Source organism: Crinia signifera, chromosome 1 (assembly GCF_055691185.1).
Source record: "Crinia signifera chromosome 1, ASM5569118v1, whole genome shotgun sequence".
In the NCBI taxonomy this organism is placed as follows: Eukaryota; Metazoa; Chordata; class Amphibia; order Anura; family Myobatrachidae; genus Crinia; species Crinia signifera.
The window spans coordinates 463,099,745-463,126,509 of record NC_139217.1 but is presented as its reverse complement, the minus strand read 5'-3'; the positions used below and the strand labels follow the sequence as shown (position 1 = coordinate 463,126,509).

General features: G+C 46.8%; 1 protein-coding gene across 3 annotated transcripts in view; it reads left to right on the top strand.

Moving 5' to 3' along the window:
- CTIF (cap binding complex dependent translation initiation factor) overlaps positions 1 to 26,765 on the top strand; it is a 156,764-nt gene that overhangs the window by 18,751 nt on the left and 111,248 nt on the right. For 2 of the 3 annotated variants that reach the window (XM_083155298.1, XM_083155301.1), the window contains 5 exons: positions 2,169 to 2,268; positions 11,142 to 11,333; positions 15,787 to 15,873; positions 23,642 to 23,715; positions 25,985 to 26,089. In XM_083155298.1, the coding sequence (XP_083011424.1) occupies positions 11,154 to 11,333; positions 15,787 to 15,873; positions 23,642 to 23,715; positions 25,985 to 26,089 (446 nt within the window). In that variant the 5' untranslated portion in view covers positions 2,169 to 2,268; positions 11,142 to 11,153. Of the gene's footprint in view, positions 1 to 2,168; positions 2,317 to 11,141; positions 11,334 to 15,786; positions 15,874 to 23,641; positions 23,716 to 25,984; positions 26,090 to 26,765 lie in introns of all 3 variants that reach the window. The other variant, XM_083155299.1, reaches the window with a different exon arrangement.

Genomic DNA, 26,765 nt, shown 5'->3' with positions numbered 1-26,765 from the left:
TTTACCATATAGCTTGCACATCGTACGGGGCCTGCACACACAGAGATATTAGATCGCTCAGCGATGTGTCAGTGAGGTGCGCTGAGCAATCAGTCAGGGCCACTGTTCTCCGGTGAGAACTCTGACCCAGCAGGCTGGATATTAATCGCCAGGCGATAGCGCCGCGCATCCCAATTGCTATGGCCACTACGCACGTAGCTATGTAGGGTCAATTTAAGTCATATCGCTTAGAAAATGCCCTGGAATCGCCCCATGTGTATGACGGTTATGGTATGGTCACCCACCCTTAGTCGACCCGGCGTCTGAGTACCGTGTACACCACATTTCTCACTCCTATGTTAGAAAAACTGTGATTTGGATATAACCCCTGAGCTTATTTTGGCATCCTTTGGGTCTGGCCAAGCAGGATCCGCAACAGGATGACCATGTGGGTGGGGCAAAGGGTCACGATGACCGTTGCTCCTTTTCCGATGTGCTTCCCACAATGCCTGCCTGTCGGTTCAGCTGCCCGGTTACTCTAGGATAAATGGCGCAATCCAGCTTCATGAGCCCACTCCCAACTAGTTCATCTTCGTATCTGCTACATTCGGAAATCCTTAATAACTTTACTATAACCGCTAATGATTTATTTATAATATTGTCTATTGCCTACACTGGAATACTCCATTCTGATTTACTGACCCCTTTTACGTCCACTACCCTGTTTCCCAATGAGTGAGACCAGTAATATATTCTTGGGTTCCCTAATACACCGATCATATGGAACCTATAAAAGGCAGCTCGTCATTAGAGGGACAGACGTCACTTACATTAAATACAGCGAGAGGTCACTGACCTGTTCAATCATCATTTCATTTCCTGGAATCGGAACAAATGTAACAGCCCCTTGTTCCCTAATACACACTGGGAACAGGAATCGGGAGAGCTGTTGATGTCACTGTAATCTAGCAGGGGGTCCCCTGACTTAGAGGGGTACAGTACCCCCCCCCCCCCTCATCTTAATCTGGCTATGTACTGCCTGACAGCTCATGCTCGTGGTTTATCAGTGACGGCTTCCAGCGAGGAATATGAACAGCTGGGAAAGGTCCCGGGGTACCACCTCCTTGTAGAACGTTTTACATTAGAGACCCCAATACAGTCGGCAGAATCTGCATTGGTTTTGAGTGAACTTAGGTTTTGCCGTTTATGACATGATAAAGCTGCATTATCCCTTTAGTAACAAGGAAAACGTTATCCCATTGTGCCTTGTATTGCTAGTAGAGCACGTGGTGTCCATAGAAAAGGTACCACTATTGTAACAAGCTCTGAGAAGCCAATGAGCATGAAGCTGGCAGCTTGAGGGCCCAGGGTGCTTCCTAGGACTGAACTGAGCATGCTCCTGCCAGCACATGGGCTGGTCACTCATTAATACCTCATGAATATTCATAGTCCCCGAGACTGAAACTTTATGCTGACATGTGTAATAGGACAATAGAAGTAACTAGACAGCTGTAGCACACAGTGAATATAACAGAAAGATTTAAATTTGGGTGTGGTTTTTCTGTGCAGGGTAGCCCACAGACAGCTTGATTTTTTTTTTTTACACTGCAATTTAGATTTAAGTTTTAACTCTCCTCTCCCAAATCTTATCTCTTTGTACATGTTACATCTGCCCCACCTGCAGCGCAGCATGTTTTTTCCCTCTTGCTTGCTTTTTTGCATTACTTACACACATGAATCGGGCCCATAGTTAGGTGTCTTGCAAGTATAAGTTTACAAGTTTGTGTTGATATTTATTTACTGCAAGATGATGTAACAAAAAACTTTATTTGCATTTGCTGTTAAATTTCTCTGGGAGGTGAACCTGGGTGTCCCCTCCTTCTCCGATACGGTATATTGACGATGTCCTATTTCGCTCTTGTAAATGGAGCGAAACAGGAACCGATGCTGATGCTGTGCATCGCCAGTGACAATATCTGTATCGGAGTGACAGCAATTCATTTTTTTTTATTATTATTATTTACATTTTTTTATGTGTCGTTTGAAATGTTTGTGTCCCAGGGTCCTAGATATGAGATTCCACCAGCCCATAGCACAAACCATTTCTCAAACTTCTACCGTGTGATGCACTTTGTATTACAGGAGACCGCTGACTGTAGTAACTGACGCAGGCTGCCTTTGTCTTGCAGGTATGTCAGACGCCAGAGCAGAGCGCGTCTCCTGCTGACCCACAAGATGGAATAAGCCCCCTCCAGCTGATTACACGCACATCCCGCTGCCTGCAGAAAGGTGAGAGCCTGACACTTGCTGGGATCAGGCCAGAAATCCCTGCCACTTGTAATCTTTGTTAATCCACTATGTGTGTGTGTGTGTGTGTGTGTGTGTGTGTGTGTGTCACACACGCCAGGTTCCCTGACCCGACTTGGCTGCGTTTTCTGAGAATTCTGTAAAATGCCATTCACATTCATAAATGTTCCCACACAAAGTATGGGGGCGATGTTGTTCTACAATGACACAATATTACACCAGGCTGGACAGATACTGTTATTAATCCCGTCAGTCTCTGCTCCGTGCCCAGTCACTCACTGTCACTCTCACTCACTGTAATCTCTTTCACTCACTGATTTACTCTTCCCCGCTTACCCTTTTCTCCGTTCATAGAGTTCGTTTTTGCCATCAGCGTTACAGGATTTTCGATACACAGGCATCGATTTACTTTCAATTCAATTTAGTTTAGAATTGCTTTAGATTTCCCCAATTCCACCTCCGTTCGATTTGGCCTGTGCTTTCCATTACATTTCACATTATCTCTGCATTTTTGCATTCAACAGCGATTTTGATATCGATTTCGACTTGCATTCAAGGCGCATTGTACATGATTGAATTAGTTATTTCCTGGCCTACACAGTCTATTTTTCTTTTTGATCTAGAGAAAGCGGGAGCGCGCGTCGCATCAAATGCAGATTGAAAGCATCTTAGAAACCATTCGAATTCGATTTTGCTTCTATAAGCAAAATCAAATCGAAAATCTGCCAAAATCGGAGCGTGTTTACACCCCTTTATGTTATGTATTTTAGTGATTTTATTTATTACGTACATTACATTGAGACATTACATGAAGGGAACACATACCTGCCGAGTTGCACAGCGCCTAGGCAGCCATCAGCGGCGCCACTGGTCATTGCAGCAGCCAGGTAGGTAACAATATAAGCAGGTACAGTTATCACACAGGGAACACATACCTGCCGAGCTGCACAGCACCTAGGCAGAGACAGTACAGTTATCACACAGGGAACACATACCTGCCGAGCTGCACAGCGCCTAGGCAGCCATCAGCGGCACCACTGGTCATTGCAGCAGCCAGGTAGGTAACAATATAAGCAGGGACAGTACAGTTATCACACAGAGAACACATACCTGCCGAGCTGCACAGCGCCTAGGCAGCCATCAGCGGCACCACTGGTCATTGCAGCAGCCAGGTAGGTAACAGTATAAGCAGGGACAGTACAGTTATCACACAGGGAACACATACCTGCCGAGCTGTACAGCGCCTAGGCAGCCATCAGCGGCACCACCGGTCATTGCAGCAGCCAGGTAGGTAACAGTATAAGCAGGGACAGTACAGTTATCACACAGGGAACACATACCTGCCGAGCTGCACAGCGCCTAGGCAGCCATCAGCGGCGCCACTGGTCATTGCAGCAGCCAGGTAGGTAACAGTATAAGCAGTGACAGTACAGTTATCACACAGGGAACACATACCTGCCGAGCTGCACAGCGCCTAGGCAGCCATCAGCGGCGCCACTGGTCGTTGCAGCAGCCAGGTAGGTAACAGTATAAGCAGGGACAGTACAGTTATCACACAGAGAACACATACCTGCTGAGCAGCACAGCGCCTAGGCAGCCATCAGCGGCACCACTGGTCATTGCAGCAGCCAGGTAGGTAACAGTATAAGCAGGGACAGTACAGTCATCACACAGGGAACACATACCTGCCGAGCTGCACAGCGCCTAGGCAGCCATCAGCGGCACCACTGGTCATTGCAGCAGCCAGGTAGGTAACAGTATAAGCAGGGACAGTACAGTTATCACACAGGGAACACATACCCGCCGAGCTGCACAGCGCCTAGGCAGCCATCAGCGGCGCCACTGGTCATTGCAGCAGACAGGTAGGTAACAATAATAAGCAGAGACTGTACAGTTATCACACAGGGAACACATACCTGCCGAGCTGCACAGCGCCTAGGCAGCCATCAGCGGCGCCACTGGTCGTTGCAGCAGCCAGGTAGGTAACAGTATAAGCAGGGACAGTACAGTTATCACACAGGGAACACATACCTGCTGAGCTGCACAGCGCCTAGGCAGCCATCAGCGGCGCCACTGGTCGTTGCAGCAGCCAGGTAGGTAACAGTATAAGCAGGGACAGTACAGTTATCACACAGGGAACACATACCTGCCGAGCTGCACAGCGCCTAGGCAGCCATCAGCGGCGCCACTGGTCGTTGCAGCAGCCAGGTAGGTAACAGTATAAGCAGGGACAGTACAGTTATCACACAGGGAACACATACCTGCTGAGCTGCACAGGGAACACATACCTGCTGAGCTGCACAGCGCCTAGGCAGCCATCAGCGGCGCCACTGGTCGTTGCAGCAGCCAGGTAGGTAACAGTATAAGCAGGGACAGTACAGTTATCACACAGGGAACACATACCTGCCGAGCTGCACAGCGCCTAGGCAGCCATCAGCGGCACCACTGGTTGTTGCAGCAGCCAGGTAGGTAACAGTATAAGCAGGGACAGTACAGTTATCACACAAGGAACACATACCTGCCGAGCTGCACAGCGCCTAGGCAGCCATCAGCGGCACCACCGGTCATTGCAGCAGCCAGGTAGGTAACAGTATAAGCAGGGACAGTACAGTTATCACACAGGGAACACACACCCGCCGAGCTGCACAGCGCCTAGGCAGCCATCAGCGGCACCACTGGTCATTGCAGCAGCCAGGTAGGTAACAGTATAAGCAGGGACAGTACAGTTATCACACAGGGAACACATACCTGCCGAGCTGCACAGCGCCTAGGCAGCCATCAGCGGCACCACTGGTAATTGCAGCAGCCAGGTAGGTAACAGTATAAGCAGGGACAGTACAGTTATCACACAGGGAACACATACCTGCCGAGCTGCACAGCGCCTAGGCAGCCATCAGCGGCACCACTGGTTGTTGCAGCAGCCAGGTAGGTAACAGTATAAGCAGGGACAGTACAGTTATCACACAGGGAACACATACCCGCCGAGCTGCACAGCGCCTAGGCAGCCATCAGCGGCACCACCGGTCATTGCAGCAGCCAGGTAGGTAACAGTATAAGCAGGGACAGTACAGTTATCACACAGGGAACACATACCTGCCGAGCTGCACAGCGCCTAGGCAGCCATCAGCGGCGCCACTGGTCGTTGCAGCAGCCAGGTAGGTAACAGTATAAGCAGGGACAGTACAGTTATCACACAGAGAACACATACCTGCTGAGCAGCACAGCGCCTAGGCAGCCATCAGCGGCACCACTGGTCATTGCAGCAGCCAGGTAGGTAACAGTATAAGCAGGGACAGTACAGTTATCACACAGGGAACACATACCTGCCGAGCTGCACAGCGCCTAGGCAGCCATCAGCGGCACCACTGGTCATTGCAGCAGCCAGGTAGGTAACAGTATAAGCAGGGACAGTACAGTTATCACACAGGGAACACATACCCGCCGAGCTGCACAGCGCCTAGGCAGCCATCAGCGGCGCCACTGGTCATTGCAGCAGACAGGTAGGTAACAATAATAAGCAGGGACTGTACAGTTATCACACAGGGAACACATACCTGCCGAGCTGCACAGCGCCTAGGCAGCCATCAGCGGCGCCACTGGTCGTTGCAGCAGCCAGGTAGGTAACAGTATAAGCAGGGACAGTACAGTTATCACACAGAGAACACATACCTGCCGAGCTGCACAGCGCCTAGGCAGCCATCAGCGGCACCACTGGTCATTGCTGCAGCCAGGTAGGTAACAGTATAAGCAGGGACAGTACAGTTATCACACAGGGAACACATACCCGCCGAGCTGCACAGCGCCTAGGCAGCCATCAGCGGCGCCACTGGTCGTTGCAGCAGCCAGGTAGGTAACAATATAAGCAGGGACTGTACAGTTATCACACAGGGAACACATACCTGCCGAGCTGCACAGCGCCTAGGCAGCCATCAGCGGCACCACTGGTCATTGCAGCAGACAGGTAGGTAACAATAATAAGCAGGGACTGTACAGTTATCACACAGGGAACACATACCTGCCGAGCTGCACAGCGCCTAGGCAGCCATCAGCGGCACCACTGGTCATTGCAGCAGACAGGTAGGTAACAATAATAAGCAGGGACTGTACAGTTATCACACAGGGAACACATACCTGCCGAGCTGCACAGCGCCTAGGCAGCCATCAGCGGCGCCACTGGTCGTTGCAGCAGCCAGGTAGGTAACAATATAAGCAGGGACAGTACAGTTATCACACAGGGAACACATACCTGCCGAGCTGCACAGCGCCTAGGCAGCCATCAGCGGCGCCACTGGTCGTTGCAGCAGCCAGGTAGGTAACAATATAAGCAGGGACTGTACAGTTATCACACAGGGAACACATACCCGCTGAGCTGCACAGCACCTAGGCAGCCATCAGCGGCGCCACTGGTCATTGCAGCAGTCAGGTAGGTGACAATATAAGCAGGGACAGTACAGTTATCACACAGGGAACACATACCCACCGAGCTGCACAGCGCCTAGGCAGCCATCAGCGGCGCCACTGTTCGCTACAGCAGCCAGGTAGGTAACAGTATGAGCAGAGATATCGCAGTTATAGCAGAGACAGTACAGTTATCACACAGGGGACACAAGGTTACATATGGCTGTGCAAAGATCCTAGGCAGCCATTTGCGGTGGTGGAGGGGGGCGGGGGAGAGGAAGAGGGGAAAGAGAGTCACTGAGGCCTGGGGAGAGCCAGTGATCCTAGGAGTCAAATCAACTGATTTTAGACTCCTCGGATCACTGGCTGAGAGATCAGAGATGTCTTCAGCCTGATGGTTGGCAACATGGAGTCACAACCCCATGCTGAGATGGTTGGGACCCTCTTTTCGGTCTCGGTACCCACAGTTTTAGAACCGCTCCTCTATACTTTTTGACCTAGAACAGTATATCAATTGAATCGGTGCGGTCTCTTAAAGCAAGTATGTCCAAGCGATGGCCCGCCTCCTGCTGTTGTGAAACTACAAGTCCCATCATGCCTTGCCACAGTTTTGCTATTAGGGAATGCTTAAACTATGGCAAGGCATGCTGGGATGCGGCGTTTGCCTTTTAATGTAGCCTATAAGCAGACTCTGCTGTTTGTATTAACGTTCATACTTTTCCTGTGCAGTTTCTCGCTCCTCACAGATGCTGCGTATTAGCTGCGTATCTGACTGTACAGACAGGAGTGGACCATAAATGGTCACACCTGGGTTCCATCACGTTAAATCCTGACACTATGTCACCGATAACAGTGTACACGTTTTACACCTGTCATTCCAATTGTGCTTTCAAGGCCTAAATGAGCAAAGGTTTTAAGCAGTGATGCTAGCAAACCGCGTTTAATCAGGCGTTGTAGAACACGCGCTTATCCTCCCCCCGCTACTAAAATCATTTTAAGGACCCCGTCATGAAAACTTTTGTCTTTAATACATAGAGCCGTGCCCTTTTATTTAGTGCTTTAAACATAAAAAAAGCCACATAATGTTTTTTATCTTTTAGTTTTATTGAATTAGAATCGCTGTGTACCAGCCCATTTGCTGATAATAGGCGTCCTCCTACCGCTGTGCTTGTTAACTACGGACTGCGCTGTGGGGCTGATCAGTGGTGACGCCACACAGGGACTTGTAATTACACAATATTGCTTACACAGAACACTTACTGTATGGTGATCTCTGTACTGGCGCTTGTGTAGATTATTGTTGGGTATATTGTATTATACAAATTAACTTTGATTCACATTTTTGGGGATTTAAGGTATATATGATCACACTCGGCGTGTCATATCCGTGCGAGTCTACTAGTGCTCTGCGTAACCCGGAAATGTACTTTAGTGGCAATATGATGTGACTAGGATGCACCAAGGAGGCCACGATGACTAATGTGATATGCAATTTTTTTTATTTCTGTACTAGTAAGCCCATTCGAAGCTAATGCTTCGAAAGCTAGTAGATGTGGTTTCAGTTGCTGCCAGCAGATGGCAGTGTTTGAGTCACACAGATACTCCTGTGCTTCTATGTCCTTGACCATAAACTTGTAAGTGTTCTAATGTGTGTAAGGGATGCAATCCTCATTAGAACCCCTACTCTAGACTGAACAAATTATTCCCCCTTACACGTCGCCAATACATCCCAGGTTATTCCCAGGTTGTGCCACGTTATGAATGCATCTCAATTTAAAAAAAAGGGTCCAATGACCGAGCTCCCCAGCGCTTGGTGATGTTGTCATGCCCAGGCACTGTCAGAGGAGATAACACAGCACTGTACACCGTGTACATTGTCCGCGCCATGTTCGGAATTTAGTGCTAATCGCTTCTGCTTTTCGTAATAAGTAAAATAAGAGTAAATATCGTTGGTCTTCAACCTGACTGTACCTTTTATTTTATTAGTCCAGAGTTCAGGATAGGCCAGGCCACCTATATACCCTTCATAGAGAGCAGTCACAAGGCCGCTGTGTGGTTGTGTAAGCCGCGGGATTGGTAAATATTAAGCTCGCTGACATAGTTACAATGCAGAAAGTCACAGTCATGTAGGATAAAGGACGCTGTGCTGGAATGGGTCGACGGGGCTAAGGTTGACACAAGGATTAGGTTGACAATAAGAATGTCGACAGTGAAAAGGTCGACTTTTTTTTTTTTTCCTGAATGTTGACAAGTGTACCGCGTCCCCACGCATGACTCATTACGCTCGACATGCTTCAGGCACGGTGCCTCCCACGCTCAGCACACTTGTAGTCTCCTGCCACGCCGTAGTGCAGTGGTTCCCAACCCTGGTCCTCAAGTACCCCCAACAGTGCACGTTTTCCAGGTCACCCGGCAGGTGCACTCATTATTCAGGCACATTTGAAAAGATCACAGGTGAAGCTAATTATAGCACTTGTGATTCTGTGTGGAGACCTGGAAAACATGCACTGTTGTGGGTACTTGGGTTGGGAACCACTGCCGTAGTGGATGGTAGGGCATAAAATACCGCCTGTCGGCACATGTCAGCTCAAAAACAATGTGAAAAACTCATGTCTGCCTTCTGACCCTGTCGACCTTAGCCATGTCGACATATTTCAGGTGTGGACCGAAGCCCTTGCAACCTTCAGTAGTCGACTGAATGCATTTCGACCTTCATAGGATCAACCCAATGACAGTATCACCGCTGTACTGTCACTAGTCAGACCGTGCTAATAAAGCTTTTTTTAGAATAAAAAAATTCTGGTTGATCTTTTCATTCTTCTTTATGAATGGTGTCATTAGCGTATGTGAGCACGGCCGGTCTGAGGGGTACGGCCTGGTGATGACGATATTATTCTGTGTGGCTATAATGCTTTTGCAGCTGTGGTCCCATACGCAGATACTGTGCGATATTGTGCAAATCTCTCAAACGCCAGGATTTGTACTAATCTGCGCTCAGGCAGCATCGCAGATCCCAGCAACTGCGTTCAAAGGCGCGGCATCCGTCGTGGATCATTTGAGTTAAAGCTCCCGTACATCAGAGTCATATCCGGGCAATTTAATGGTAAACTTGTTAAATCCCCTTGTTAAATTCCGGCTGACTTTTTAACATGTTTGATTTCCCGATTCCCCAATGAACCGCAGATCATCACTGACCTAGGCGGATCCAGTCAGCGCTTCTGCCTAAATCAGGGAATCGCTGCCTAAATGTATGGGCCTGTGGGAACAGAGACACTTATTTGCATATTGTACTGCAGTCGTTGGATGGGAGGGGTTGGGATCATTTGGTCTACAGCATGATGGTCGACACCATTAGGTCGACATGGGAAAAGGTCGACATAGTTCTAGGTCGAAAGGATGTTAGTTCGACAGGTCGTTAGTGCTACAATGTCTATGTCGACAGTCAAAAGGTCGACATTTTTTTTTTTTTTTTTTTTTTACCTGAATGTCAACACAGTCAACATGGACACAGTTTCAAGTGCACCACATCCCCTCGCATCGCTTGCTGTGCTCACAATGCATCTGGCACGGTGCCTCGCTGCGCTCGGCACACTATTTTATTCTCCCACCACGCCCTAGTGGATGGTAGGGCATGAAATACCACCTGTCGGCACATGTCGGCTCAAAAAACAGTGAATATCCCCATGTCGACCTATTGACTGTCAACCTAGACATTTTCTAACTAATGACCTGTCGAACTAAAGGTGCCCACACACTAGAAAGATCTGTGATCATAAGATGTGCGCATAAATTAGCCTTCAAATCTTTTGTCTGTCCTGGACAAAACAAATTTCAGGCAAGCGCACATCTTTACCAAAGATCCCGTGTGCGTTCCTATGGATCTTTTGTTAAATCTTCTGATCTTTCATGCAGCACGTAAGATCAGAAGATTTAGCAAAAGATCCACGGGAGCGCGCATCGGACCGAAATCGTCCGATTTCTGACCGATTATCGGTAAACATCGGATGAAATATCAGCCGATTTATCTGAGGTCAGCCAATCGGCCAAAAATCATTTTCGTGTGTGGGCACCTTTATGACCTTTTGACCTAGACCTATGTCGACCTTTTCCCATGTCGACCTAATGGTGTTGACCTAATGACTGTCGACCGTCATGCTGTAGACCAAATTACCACATCCCGATGAGACACGCCCTAAAACGGATCATCACATGTCTTCATATTTGCTGCCACTCCCCGTTGCCTCCCGCAAATGGTACCTGCCCGCCAATCACTTTGTGAATACCGTAATGCTTGTACATTGGGCCAATAGCCGCTCAGGTACATAATTATTAACATTGCGTATAACTGTGAACCAGGCCGACGATGCAGTAAACCCCCAGAGTTGCTGCACCTGATCTGATCTGATGAATCCGGGTAAGTCCTGATGATCTCATTTCAATTCTCTGTCTCTTTCCAGCCTGAAGAAGCGATGGAGAACTCATCGGTGGCCTCGGCCTCGTCAGAAGCCGGCAGCTGCCGCTCCCAGGAAATTGAAGAGCTAGAAAGGTTTATCGATAGTTACGTTCTGGAGTACCAGGTTCAGGGGCTGCTGACCGACAAGACCGAGGCAGAAGAAGAGGGCAACAAAACTCAGTGCGATATCTCCCAGGTGAGGTTATGTGGAAACGCTCGTACATCGGTCAGTGCGTCTGTCCTTCAGAAATCTTATCTTCAAATTCTCTGTTGGGGGAAAATCACACAGACGGAATCTCAGCATGCCATGCAGTGGCAGAGGGGTGGGAGGATGTCACAGTGTAGTCAGAGCTCAGACATGGATTCCAAAGCCTCTCTGCTTTCTACATCCCATACCACATATCGATGTGCATTGTAATTGTATGATTTATAGGGTCATAATACCTGTATTAGTAGAAGCCTGCTTGTTTAATTTGAGAGTAAACCGGTCATGTCTCATAAGTTGGTGCCTCATACCTCAGCGATTCAAGTGCATGAATAGATTGCATTCTCATAAACGCAAAGAGATTAGCTGCCAGCGGGGGTCACCAGCTTTGGGGCAGATTCAATGAGCTGCAGGGTTTAAAATTAAGCACAGCCACCCCAGGATTCAGCCCGACCTTAGATTCTGAATTATGTGTCGCGTTGATCGCATAGGAATTTGACTAATAATTGGATATATCTGGATGTTAAATCCAGATCTGTAGGTGTGTGGTAAACACTTTGGCTAATTGAATCTGCCCCTTTAAGTGCATGCACATTGATAACCTAGGTTCTTTACAGCATTATTAATCACACTTTTAAATGAATAGTCTGCACCCCACGGGGAGGTTGCGCCTCGTTATCATACAATTGTACAGAAAGGGCTTAAAAACATGTTGTGCATTGCAAAAGTGAACGTTGTGTCTGATTATCCAAGAATCTAGTTAATTTCTTCTAGTAGTTCATAGCTAGGCGATACTACAAAGATAATCAGATACAATCAAAATGTTGGCCTCTGTTGACTTGCGCAGAATATTGACATTGGGAATGTGTCCATATTATTAACATGCTGCAGTAAGGGTTAGGTTTAAAGTTAGGCTGCGGTTAGGGATAGGTTTGGGGTTAAGGTTTTAGATTACAGTTAGGGTTCGCTTTAGGGCAGGCTGCAATTGGGGTTAGGCTGTGGTTAGGGTTAAGCTGTGATTAGGGTTAGGCTTAGGCTGTGGTTAGGGATAACCAAACACACACAGTAGGAGTTACAAACTTATCCGGCGCTCTGTAGCATACCTCTTCTGCTAAATGACTTTCATTCAGCAAATACTCCACATGTAGGGAATATAAACAGAATCTCTCATGGTGTAGTACCGCATGCAAATTTTTAATAAACAAGAGACATCACATTTAAAACAATCCAACATAGGAGTTATCCTTCTGATATCAGCATAAGAAGGGGGTAATTACCAGATGACGGGGAACTGTAGACGCACAGTTCAAATAAGCGTGTTATCTATTTGAATGGAGTCGGGATACTGGTTCTCCTTTCTCCTCTGATACGCTGTCCTGCTTCCCCAAGCATCTGAAATTCTCCTTCTATTAGCTGCAACGGATACAAGGTACGGGCTTCACCACCGACGCGTTTTTTCCCCGTCCGGGGACTGTATCAAGGTGTGCATATCGCCCGCTGTACTCGACTTATATATCCCTTCTGACCTATCCTAGCGAAGCTCCGGCAGCCCGGTTGGATTCCTAGACACTGTGTTCCTACAAGTCCCATAATCCCCTCCACTCGGATGCCGGCTTCCTGCCGCTGGCGTTGTCATGTGATCCCAGCGTCCAGGGTTGTCATGGCACTTGAACGCCTGAATGCAATCTAGGCGTTACGTGCTTCCTTCACTAAAATTTCTCTAAAGTGTCCATAATATTCTCTTGTTCCCTTTATCATGGTGATATTTTTAATGGAGAACAGAAAAACAGCATATAAGTCTTCTGCCATTCTTAAATACAGTCAATTTAAAACAATTAAAACCATTAAAAAACATAACCATTTTAAGGTGCTCATTCATAAAGTGCTGGAAAGAGATAAAGTGCTCGAGTGGTATTGTAGCAGCGGAAATGTATCAGCAAAGAAAATTTTATAGCAGCAAAGATCTGAGTTGAGACCCCCAGGCAATAAGGGTCCCTAACTCATATATGGTCTTCATCTCAGCCCTTGCTAAAGCTGATTTCAGGTCCCTTTGTCTCATATTCCTTTTTATATGTTTAATTCCACAGAAAGTTTTTATTTCAGATGTACAGCTGCCATGGTGTACTCTAAAATGCTCTGAAAGAGCATGAGTTTTAACACCTTTTTTTAATATTTCTTCGGTGTTCACCCAGACGCGTTTTGTGGTTAGGGATAGGCTGCGGTTGGGGTTAGCTTTAGGGCAGGCCGTGGTTAGGCTTTGACTGCATTTAGTGTTAGGCTGCGGTTAGGGATAGGTTTGGGGTTAATGTTGGGTTTTAGACTACAGTTAGGGTTAGCTTTAGGGCAGGCTGTGATTGGGGTTAAGCTGCGGTTAGGGATTGGCTGCAGCTAGGGATAAGGATACTTCTTGCCATTTTGACAATGTTGATATTATGTAAATATCAACATTTGACATGTCAACCTCCCGTCCATGTCAACATTCTGAATGACATTGTGGTGTAGAGATTTTGTACCACCCCCAGATAATGGTATTATGTACTCACCCTTGCTTAGAGTACCTCCATTCATGGACTGGCCTACCTTATATAAAATTCAATGTATTCATGTAGTACTCTGACAATCTATGTCCCCAACAGTGCTCTTATTCATGAAGCAGAATGCATGTGATATTATTATTATCCTACATACATCCTACATCCTACATGAATGAGCAAAACAGTGACTTACAGGTGACTACAATAGAGGACAAGTACAGGGCACATAACCACAGCTGCATCAGCAGACGGCACTGACATAAGTATCAGGGGGACAGAACACAGTGACTTACAGGTGACTACAATAGAGGATAAGTACAGGGGACATAACCACAGCTGCATCAGCAGGCAGCACTGACATAAGTATCAGGGGGCAGAACACAGTGACTTACAGGTGACTACAATAGAGGATAAGTACAGGGCACATAACCACAGCTGCATCAGCAGGCGGCACGGACATAAGTATCAGGGGGCAGAACACAGTGACTTACAGGTGACTATAATAGAGGACAAGTACAGGGCACATAACCACAGCTGCATCAGCAGGCGGCACTGACATAAGTATCAGGGGGCAGAACACAATGACTTACAGGTGACTACAATCTAGGACAAGTACAGGAGACATAACCACAGCTGTATCAGCAGGCGGCACTGACATAAGTATTAGGGTGGCAGAACACAGTGACTCACAGGTGACTACAATAGAGGACAAGTACAGGGTACATAACCACAGCTGCATCAGCAGGCGGCACTGACATAAGTATCAGGGGGCAGAACACAGTGACTTACAGGTGACTACAATAGAGGACAAATACAGGGGACATAACCACAGCTGCATCAGCAGGCGGCACTGACATAAGTATCAGGGGGCAGAACACAGTGACTCACAGGTGACTACAATAGAGGATAAGTACAGGACACGCGAGGGAAGAGGGCCCTGCTCGTGAAAGCTTATATTCTAAAGGGGAGGGGAAAACATACAGGGGTGACATATGGGGTAGACAGGGAGTGTGGTGCATAGGGTTAGGGTGAGAGTTGGATGGGTTTGGGGAAGAAGTGGGTCTTGAGAGCCTGTTTGAAGTTTTGTATAGAGGTGCAGAGTCTGAGGGAGAGAGGTAGAGCGTTCCAGAGGTAGGGATTAGCACGTGAAAAGTATTGGAGGTAGGAGTGGGCGAAAGTAATAAGTAATAAGTAGACAGAGGCGGAGTGCATTAGCGGAGTGAACAGGGCGGGCAGGAGTGTAAAGGGAGATGAGGTCAGAGATGTAAATGGGGTAGCGCTTTGTAAGTGAGTGTGAGAAGCTTGGATTGAATACAGAATGGGAAGGGGAACCAGTGAAGGGCTTGTAGAAGAGGAGAGATGGACGTAGTGCATTAAGTGAGGAATATGAGCTGGGCAGCAGCATTGAGAATAGATTGGAGTGGAGGGAGACATTTGTCAGGGATTCCACATGGGAGGAGATTACAGCAGTCTAGTCTGGAGATGACCCGAGAATGGATGTGGGTCTTGGTAGAATTCTGTTGTAAGAGAAGCTCTGATCCTGGAAATATTTTTGAGGTGAAAACTGCCGGTTTGGGACAGGACTGTGTGGCGTGAATGGAGAGGGAGGAGTCAAGGAGGACCTCGCACTTGGGGGGGCTAGAGGAGATTGTTGTATTATATTTCAAGGTTTCCCACTGAGCCTCTGCTGGAGAATAAGGTTCAGCAGGATCTCCCCTTCTCCATTACAGAGAGCTGAAGCTTAGATCACATATTTAATATAGTGTTATGGGATATGCTGCAGGACAAAAGGCTGAAATCTGTCACGCTGCTGCGGTATCACTGGCTCCGTCCCATCATTTTATATGTATATTGTACAGGGACTGATGCCCCCTATTGGTGTGTGACCTATATCTGTTTTATCCCTGCAGTGGACAGTGGAATGTAATGAACAATTGGATGTAAACAGAACGTCGCCAAAAAGGAGAGGCCCCGCCCACAGCCACAGTCACAGTCAGGTGAGCGTCGCGGCACATCTACACAGAACTATCATAGCTCTCTGAGCCTGTAATATCCTCTGCTTCCTAATCACATTGACAAATGTAGAAGTCCAAATTCTAAGCGCTCCCCAGGAATGTGCATTTGGTATCTGGATTATCGGTCTACATGGTCAAAAGGTCGCATGTGAGTGGACAACACAACACGTGGTCAACATGAGTGTTGTGGATTTTTTTTCACGTTTACCATCCATATAGACTAGGATTGGGAGCGGTAATCCTGGTCTGTAACATGGCGAGTGAAGCAATGCACTAAACTGGGTATTATGTGCGCTAGCCTCTTTATACTTGAGAAAAACATAAAAAAAAAAAATCTTTCATCAACCTTTTCATGTGTCTGCTGTTTTCGTGTCAGCCTTTTTTTTTTTGTGTTGACCTTTTTCATATGTGCAATGTCATCCACTGGCGTCAGACCTTCTCACTATTGACTTTTTGAACCAAACTCGTGCATTTCAGGTAGAGGAGGGAGTTATGGGGGAAGTTATTCCTCTCTGCACAGATTGTTTCCTGTCCCACAATCCCAACGCCGGTCACTGTATTTAGCCACCTCCTTTATAGGTCTGGGACACTATAATCTGTAATAAGTGACCGTGCTCTGTAGCCAGCGTGTGATCGATAATTACTGTCATTGATGTCAAGGCACAGATTACACAGTGGTTCCCAAACGCAGTCCTCAAGGCACAGATTACACAATGGTTCCCAAACGCAGTCCTCAAGGCACAGATTACACAGTGGTTCCCAAACGCAGACCTCAAGGCACAGATTACACAGTGGTTCCCATACGCAGTCCTCAATAGTCCAGGTTATAAGAATATCCATGCTTTGTCACACGTGACTTTAATTAGTCATTTTGATTATACGATCTGTGCCCAAGCAGAGCTATCCCTACAACCTGGACTGTTGAGGTGCCTCCATTGTTCTACTGGGTAATTGATAATGCCTCCTAGCTGTTCTTTCTCAGGAATGCTTGGTATGAAGTACAGGACGGACGCCCTGAGCCGCCTGCATTGGTGTGTTGTGACTCGGGTATGTCAGAGGTTTGCAGCCATTGCAGTTGTCAGTACTGGTTTGCTCATACATAAATCCATTGTGCCGGGTGGTGTAATCTGGCTGCTGTGCTTTACATACAGATTACTATCTGATTACAGGCCGTTCAGCCGGTGTCTGGGAATCTGCCTATAGAATGATCAATCTCCATTCTAACTGGAACAGGAACAGAAGAGGCGGCGGACACAAGGAAGCAGCGGCTATGGGACACATGGTCTGTTGCGACAGTCGCAGTGCCCTTTAAAGCTAGCTACACGCAATGCTATTATTGGGGTGCTCGAACAATAATCCGGTTGACCTGTGTGTGTTTTCATGTAGTGCGTTTTGACCAAATGCCGAATAAAAAGGTTTGAAAACTCTTTGATTATCTGATCAGTCGTCCTCGGCGGAAAGTATCGTCCATAATGTCCCGATTATCGTGCGGTGTGTGTGTGAGCATTCCTGATAATCTTCCCAGATTTCCTATGGTTTATCTTGATGGCCGCATCCTCCTTGTGCCCACATTGTGGTGTGGCAGAACATGTGAATGGAAAACATTAGTTGTATGTGTAGCACAGATATGGGGACCTTCCAGCGGCAGAAACTTCCCTGAGTACCTAGCTTTCGCTGCAGCAAGATTAAGACACTGCGGCCGCTTAGGGGTCGTGACGTCCAGCATCACAGAAAATGGGGACGTGTCTCAGTTTTCAGATACTACCCACGACGGCGATATACCCTGGTCCGTTTTACCTTCATCTTTGGTTTGCAGGCTCCTAGGTAACACTATTGTCACATTTGTAATCTCAACGATTCATTCATTGGATTTAAGGAGAACGTTGTCTGAATTGTTCATTTCTGTCGCCGCTCTAGTGTCTTTTAGTTGTCCTATGTTGTATCCTGGCCTATATGGGGTATTAGTCTCTTGTTCCATCTGGTTGATCTTGTAGAACCAGCTTGGGCCGCACTAGTCCGATATTTCCATGCAGGGTTTAGCTTAAATGATCCTCTGTCTTTTGAAATTTTTTGGAATATTCTAGGTAGCCCCCCCCCCTCTTAATTCTGTACAGGATACGGGGCAGCCACATAAATAATGGATGTATACATGCATGTCCTTATTGGCAAGGATGTATTTGCCTGTACAGATTGCTGTCAGAATTTGCCAGTTTCAGTTTTGTACTTTCCCGTTTAGCAATGGTCCATCATTCTGTATGAAAGAGTTGTTTATACTTCTCCAGGTGTTTAGCGCTTTTGGGTATTGCCTTTACCTTTCCTTGCATTTGCCCGCAGGATTAATAAACTGCAAATTGTATTAAATGAAATGCAACGGGGTTGCATTAATAAATAACAGCAAAACTGTCCATTGGGTCTTCATTGTATCTCCTACACACTCTATTGATCCCTATGGATAGGCACAGTGCCCTATTACACAAAGCCGCAGCGAGAGACAACTCTGTGGTTTCCGATCCCTGTTTAATAAACTCTGGGCGGGAGAGGTCAAGACCGGTGTCGTGTCCCAAAACATCACGTACTATAATGTACAACCTATTTATTAGAAGGAGCACTGCGCCCTCTAGTGTTAAGAAACCATAATGCAACATAACTGTTTGCTAGTGTCCTGAAAGTAAATAAAGATTGGACTGATACTGGTGGTCACAATTCCACGGACGCCTGGAGTCTTAACCCATAGGTTATTATTGGAAGCCTCTGTAACTTGTAGCCCTTTCTTCCTCATTGGGACTAGACTTCCATCTAGCTTTAACAATACGTATATAGGAAACCTGCTAGTTTTCTTTGTAATGCCCATATTTAGCTTCTATTTCCTTTGTTCTTTTATTTTCTGGATGTCCTGTTTATTCTTGTTATGGATCTGCTAGTTTCATCTGCCCAGTCCACGTCTCCTTTAGGATAAATGTAATCCACAATATTTGCACTACTACTACTATATGTACTGTGGTCGTGCTGCGTTTTTTTGTCTCCGGAAAATGACTATTACTTCGCTGATTATTATGTATAATGGGATTTTGGGGGTGATATGTTGGGTCCATAGCGTATTCACACCAGGGACCGATGTTTGCGCTCTATGCAAACGATATTCACATATGCGCATATGCAGGGCTGCGGTGAGGACGCCTCCGATGGCTTGCATAGTCACCAAGGTGTTCAACACATGGGTGGGGGCTGAAGATGGAGGCGGGCAGGGGGTGTTCGCATGGGGACACCCAGCGTTTCCTGGGAGTACCCACAAAAACACTGGGTGTCCCCAATGCGAAAGCAGGCGGGCAGCTTTCTGCGGGGGGGGGTGGGGGCAGGTGGCTGACCTCACAGGATGTCAGCCGCCTGCCCCGTTCTCTGACCGGACGGCGCAAATATTGCTCAGTCAAGACCAATTATATTCGCAAACATGGTAAAAATCATTAGATCACCGATGTTGGCATCATCCGCACCCTTGCAAATGAATGTTTAAGCAAACCATCTATTTGCAATGCGGCGCCGGGAATGTACGCGCGGCGGGGTGTGGGCATTCGCATTCCTGGCAGGTGCGGTTAGTTGTTTCACTAAGCTGCAAATTTATGCTGGCTTTGTGCCTCAACCACAATCCGGCCCTTCCTGCGATCCAGGGCGATTCCGGTGATACACCTGCCAGCTTTAAATTGGCGATTTCATTTTGTGCTGAACCAACCCAATTTAGCCTTTAACCCTCTGAAGGCCAATGTTGCCGTGAGCAATTCCCAAAATAGGCGCAAAAAATATGCTAGCGACACTCGCAGTACTGAACGACAATGGCATTTTTAAGGGATATTGTGAGGATCACAGCAATCTTGGCAGTCAAAGGGTTAATAAAAAAGGTTTGCCTGGCAATTTTCACACTCTTTCAACCAATTCCGTTGGCACGCAAAGAAACCAATCGTCTCGAGAAAGCTTGTGGCGGTCTTGTTGGACATGGGCCATAGTGTCAGGGAATCTGGTGTATTTGCTGTATTTCACAGAAATGAAGTAACAATAACTTTGAAGGTTACCGTTTATGGTTCCCGTAATTGGTCTACCAAATAATATACCCAAAGAACAATTTTATTATAAGTAATAATAGTTGTATGTGGCTGTCCTCTGGGGTTTCTACTACCTGTGCGTTTTATTTAGCCACACCTTTGCTTATTTGTCCCCTACCGTACCTCTGTCTTTCCAGCTCAACTGTTTTTTTCTTCAGATATCTGCTCGCTGTGCACCGTGGGGTGAGAGACCCCTAATCTGGTCGCTCGTTAGTAGTAATAATATAATCATTTTGTTTCTATGTCACTCTTTCTCCAATAGGACTCAAGGCACTTCACTGTTCCTGTACTGTATTACATTCATTTAATCTGTTAAATACAGAAAGCTTTTCATAAGCTATACTTAAAGGAATTACAGAAATGCTTGAGCAAACAGGAAAGTCTTGAGTCTATTTTTGAAGGATACTAGAGTGGGAGTCTGTTGAGCTGTGCAGGGAAGCGTATTCCATAGAGTCGGATCTGCATGGCTAGAAGCCGGACCCCATATGAATTACGGGCAGGGCCGGTGCAAGGCACCGGTGTGCCCCAGGCGAGTCGGGGTGGGGGCGCCCCAGTGCCGGGGGGAGGGAGGGGTGGTACCTGTGGAAAAAACTTGCGCCCCGGCGTCCCTGCAGTGCTGGGGCGGTCAGGGGTGTCCGTGCCGTAGGGGTACCTGCAGTGCCGTCATGTGTATAAAGCTGGCTGCGGCCGGTGGGGTCCTTGCAGTGAATAGAACATAACTAGCGCATCCCGCGCCGCTGCGCGCATAGCGCTAGTTATTTTCTATTCACTACAGGGACCCCGCCGGCCGCAGCCAGCTTTATACACATGACGGCACTGCAGGTACCCCTACGGCACGGACACCCCTGACCGCCCCAGCACTGCAGGGACGCCGGGCCGCAAGTTCGCTGGGGGTGAGGGGCGAACTGCCGCCCTCCAGGTGCCGGCGCCCTAGGCAAATGCCTAGAGCTGCCTAGTGGTGGCGCCGGCCCTGATTACGGGAGATTCTAGGTACTTAAAATATATTGGTCCTTATTCTCCCCAGTGGGAGGGATCTTAATGGGACTGTGCTGCTGGTGGAAAGATCTACACAGTCAATATGTCTACCCCAGTGTCATAAAGGTGGACCTGGAAAATATGACCAGCAAAAGGTCGACGGGAGTCAAAGGTTGACGTGAAAAAGGTAGACACACGACAAGGTTGACGTGTTTTTCAATGTTTTTAAACCGGCTCGTTCTTATTTCACCAACCATGTTGGCATAGAGTGAAAATATAATAGTGTGCCAAGAGCGCTGAGTCACCGAGCAATTAAGCATGGTGAGCCATGGATGGGTATGTATCAAAATAATTGTGGGGGTCCATGTCGACAGTTGTCGACATTAACAACCAAAAAATGTGAAAACCGCATGTGTTTTCATGATTCGACTTTTTGACCCTGTCAACTTATTGCTTATCGACCTTTTGGGGATGACCTGGTGACTGTCTTGCTAATAATCCACACCCGCTAGACTGATGTCTGGAAATGTATCATGGGATCCCCCTGGAGACCACAGTATATGTCCGCTATCAACAAATTCAACTTTTTGTTATCCGCAGGGACTATTGAGCCCCATTATGGGTGGCGTGTCCTAGGATACCTGTCTTGAGTGTGCAGCCCCTCCCACTGGTTTCTGCCAGTGATACGAGATAGTTGGAGATTGCAGACCAACAGCCAATCGGGGGCCGCTGCTGTGGCAGCTGCTGGATGACTGCAAGTTCTGATTGGCTCATGACCAGCTCTGTGTTCGAAATGTCACCAGCGCTATCCCTGCCTGGCTACACCCACTTCAATCACCTGGTGGCAACGATCAACACCCCTGCCATCCGGGCCGTCTCTCTGTTTGGGCCGGGACACCAGGCCCATCAGAACCACCCTGATGGTGGGGCTTGCCATGGTTAATGCAACGGTCTACCATGAGCATTCGATGTATCATAAACAATTGTCCTCTAAAGTTTGACAGGAGTTGGACCGCTTGACAGGCATCCGGATATGCTCTATATCCCCCTACACCTGGTCATTCCTATACCCTCCACAGTTATTATCTTGTCTAAGCCTCTCCGCGTGCCCACACCCTCCTACTTTTGTGTTAGTATTTACAGTTTGCGCTATACGTGATTGCTGCTCCCATATTTTATATCCAGTCTTATTCATTGGTCGCCTCTTATGTTTTCTGTATATTTTATCCTATTCCTTATTTTATTGATATCTATAACCGTTTATGTGTACCCGCTGCGTTTTATATTCCACATATTTTTATGGTGCTTTGTACATCTGTCCTGTTTATGTTTCCATTGAATTTTTGTTTGTGTTTTTACTTTTTGTATATTGCTTTTGTTGCCTATTTTGTTGCGTATCTTGTGTTATTTTAAAGCTTACAATTAAAATACTTGCTAAAAAAAAAGCAAACAAATAAGAATTAGGGGCATACACATGCTTAAAAATGGAGCACTGATCGCTCTGTGTGTATAGACACGGGTGATGGAGATGCATGGGCCCCCGCACGTCGCCATCCTGCTAGATCGTGGCAAAGCCAACGCTCTGCACAGATCGCTCAGCACAGATCGCTCAGCACAGAGTATCGTTGCTGTGCATCGCGGGGTGCATCACGCTTAAGCCCATCTCTCAGCGCAGAGGCCAGGTCGCAACAAGAATATAAATCAACAAAATAACAAACTATATAGAAATAAACATAGCAACGCCTGCCATAAAATGAAACAGAAGGTGCTGGGTGCACAGTGTCCCCTGACAGTCCGCAGCTGTAGGTGGAGAGTCTCATCCAAGGAGACGGGCTCTCTGCTAGTCTCTTGGCCCTCTGCTAGTCTCTGGGCCTAGGTTCCCATACACTAGGACAATTTACATGCAATTTCAGCAATAAATCACATATACAGTGCACAGATTGCATGTACATGACAGGTGGTACGCTGCAATGCGCATTGCGTCGCACCTCCTAGGTCATGCCTGCCGCCGGAGAAATCCAACGCCAGGTCACCGGGTCATCAGACCTCCACTGCTGGCTGCACGACACATCGTCGCCGCTGCTGTGAGGTCTCCTCCGTTGCCTCCTCTCCTGCGCCTGCCTTCCCGCTGAGTGGCTGCACCTTCCTCCCCGTTCAGTAGCCACACCTATAACTCTATCCAGCAGCGTCGGCAGCCTCGGACACAAGAGAAAATCCTCCAAAGGCTGCTGCTTCCACTGTCCACCAATGCGTTTATATTTTTATTACAATGGCATCAGCCCAGACGTGGCGGGACAGCCCCGGGGGTTCCCCTGAAGGGGGACCCCTTTATTGGGGTAGTCCCCACTTCCCCAGGGACGCCAGCCCGGGCTGACCACCCCGGGTGCTCATGGTTTGGCCGGGGGACCTTATGTAAAAAGTGTCCCCCGGCTGTGGAATGACACCACCGGCTGTTTGAGCCCGGTGCTGGTTATTTTTCAGGGACCGTTTCACAATGAGTCCTGACCCTGAATGCCCAGCCAGTAACAGGTTATTTCGGCAATGTGACTGGGTATGAGTTCACCCTGATACCTTTATCTACATAGCTGATATAATGGGTTTTGTTTCTTTTACAGCTAAAGTGTCACAATCTCATTTTGATTAATACTTACATTTTTTTTTCTCATTTGTTGCTTTTACAGAACGGAAACAAGGACGGCTCCCTAGACATGCTGGGTACAGATATTTGGGCAGCGAGCACGTTTGATTCCATTAGGTAAGATGTCCCATTGCTACAGGGCTAGCCCTCAGTTGCGGCACATTCTACCGTTCTCTCGGGGGTTCCACTTACATTCCTTTCTCCTCTGCCGGTCATTCATATACCGCTTAGTGGTAACATAGTAATTAAGGTTGAAAAAAGAATTTTGTCCATCGAGTTCAACCTATCGGACTTGTGGCCCTTAACTTGAGTAGAGCTGGCCATACATCTACAGATGGATTGTCAGATAGGGCTGGTTGGAACAAATACCTGGTAGTCTGCTGATCCGCTCTGTCAGTCCCTCCATTGGTTGCCGGTATATTGCCGCATTCAATATAAAATACTTCTACTTACATACAAAGCCATCACGCTGACTACACCGACTTATATCTCTTTGCTTATCTCAAAATATATCCCCACCCGACCTCTCCGCTCTGCACAGTATCTGCGTCTTTCATCCACACTCATTACTCACTTACACAGGATTTTTGTCGGGCAGCACCCACCTTATGGAATGCCCTTCCACGTACACTAAGAGTCTCCTCTCCAAACTTTCAAGCGATCCCTGAAAACTCACCTCTTCCAGCAGGGCCCTCCTACCTCCATGTCGGTTTGTATCTACCCAGTTTGTGTCATCACTGTTTTTTCCAATTGTAAAGTGCAGCGGAATCTGCTGCGCTATATAAGGAACCGTAAATAAATAGTAGCTGAGGGGCAGATTTATTAATCTCGGTGAAGTGATAAATTGTCTGGTTTTTATTACCGGCCAATCAGCTCCTAAGTGTGAAGTTACAGGCTTGGTTTGAAAAATGACAGTTAGGAGCTGATTGGCCGGTGATAAAAACCAGACAATTTATCACTTCACCGAGCTTAATAAATCTACCCCTGAGTGACAGTTTTTGGCAGTTTTCCAGCATTTCAAAGCAAATGGTCAACTGTCATCTGCTCTCTTCCATTACCAGGACTTTGTTCCACCCAGCCAGATCTGACAATCGATCTGTAGATGTATGGCCAGCTTAAGTCATATCTATAGGATTCCCTTAGTGGCCAAAAAATGTATCCAGTTTTGATTAAAATTCATTAAAAGTAGTTGCTGTAACCACCCCACCGGTAATGAGTTCCAGAATGTTACTGCTCTAATGGTGAAGAATCCTCTTAATTCAGTACGGAATTTATTTTCCTCGAGCCTCAGTACATGGCCGTGTGTCCTAAGTATAGGCCTGATAGTGACCAATCATCTCCCAGTTCCATATGATTCCCAATCCTGTATGTGAGCATTCTAATCATATCACCTCTCAGCCTCTGTTTCTCCAGAGAAAACATATTCAGTCTGGTTACCGTATCTTTGTATTCTAGTGATTCAAGACCTTTTTACCCAATGTATCATCTATGATGACCCTAAGTCCTTCCCCACTGCAGAATTCCCTAAATTAACACCATTTAGCCTATAAGTAGCTTTTTTTTTTTTTTGTTCCCATAATTAATTACTTTACATTGTTGTATATTAAACCGCATTTTCCACCTTTCCAGTTTAAGTTGCTTTGTAGTGTATCCACATCCTCTACTGAGATAATTTCCTTACTGAATTTCGTGTCCTCCACAAATATTGCAATCTTACCCTCTGTCACTACCTATATCTATAATGAATACATTAAACAAGGTGTGTCCCAATATTGAACCTTGCAGGACTCCACTTTGGACTTTAACCCAGCTGGAATGTATGCCATTTACCACCACTCTGTGCAACCAGTTTTTAATCCAGTTACAAATTTTATCTGCTACCCCTGAGTTACCTAGTTGTATTAATAACCTTTTATGAGGCACCATGTCAAAAGCTTTAGTGAAATCAAGAAGTATCACATCAACAGATTTCCAGCCCCCTACTGACTTCTTCATAGAAGCTAAGTAAATTAGTCTGACATAATTTCTGACGAACCCATGCTGAGCCTTACTTATCACCTTCTCCTGTTCTAAGAAATTTTGGATACTATCTCTCCTTATTCCTGCTGATATTTTTCCCGCATTGGATGTAAGGCTGAATGGTCTAAAATTTTCAGGGTTTGTTTTGCTACCTTTCTTCCATATTATCCTGCAGGAGATCTCTCTCTCTCTGTCTGTGTCACAGTGATTTTTGTATCTATATATTGTCACACAGGGAATCGCATGATGTGTTATATTGCTCCTATGTCCCTTCCCTTTTAAAAATAATGATTCATGTATTTAGAATTCACTGTTTTGTTTCTCTCTCTCGTGTAATATATGACTATTTCCTTTTGTTTATTCTCAGTGGAGCGACCTGGGACTTGCAACCAGAAAAGTTGGACTTCACTCAGTTTCATCGAAAACTCCGCAGCACCCCTAAGCATCCGCTCCCTCAAATAGACAGAGAAGGGTAACTTTTACTTAAGGTTTTACTTGTTCTCATTTTGTTCTGAACATTTTCTTAATATACCATTTACAAGTTACAATTGGAATATATTTTTGAAAGATCTCGTCCTGGTCATTCTCATTGAGCAGTATTCAATGAGAATATTCTCCGTGCATGGCGAGAGTTTTTTTTTTTCTCTCGCCATGCACTCGCCGTGTTTTTCTACATGTTTGGAGATTCTCCGTCACGGCACTTTAGAGAGTATTCAATGTGACTGAGACTCGCGGCGAGTCTCAGCCAATCCGGCGTCATGAGGTGACTGCCGCAGGAAGCCTGAGGACGGCGGCAGACAGGGAGATGCCCCCCCCCCCCCGGGAGAGCCAACAGGGGACCAGGTATTCACTGCACCCAATCATGCATATGTAATGATCGGGTGCAGTGAATATATGAATATCTAATGAGCGGCTCTCGGCTATTTTTATTCATGTGCTATAATAAACACATGAATAAAAATAGCATGCCCCTTCTCAGAATAAAATTCCTGATTTTTTTTTTACACCAAAATTAAAACAAAAAACCTTTTATTTTAAAAGTTCACATTCCACTTCTCCATGAAAAGATGGAGAATTGCTACACGGAGAGACACGGTGAAAATCACTTAGAAAGACGGCGAGAAGTGCACATTGAATAGGGTTGCTCG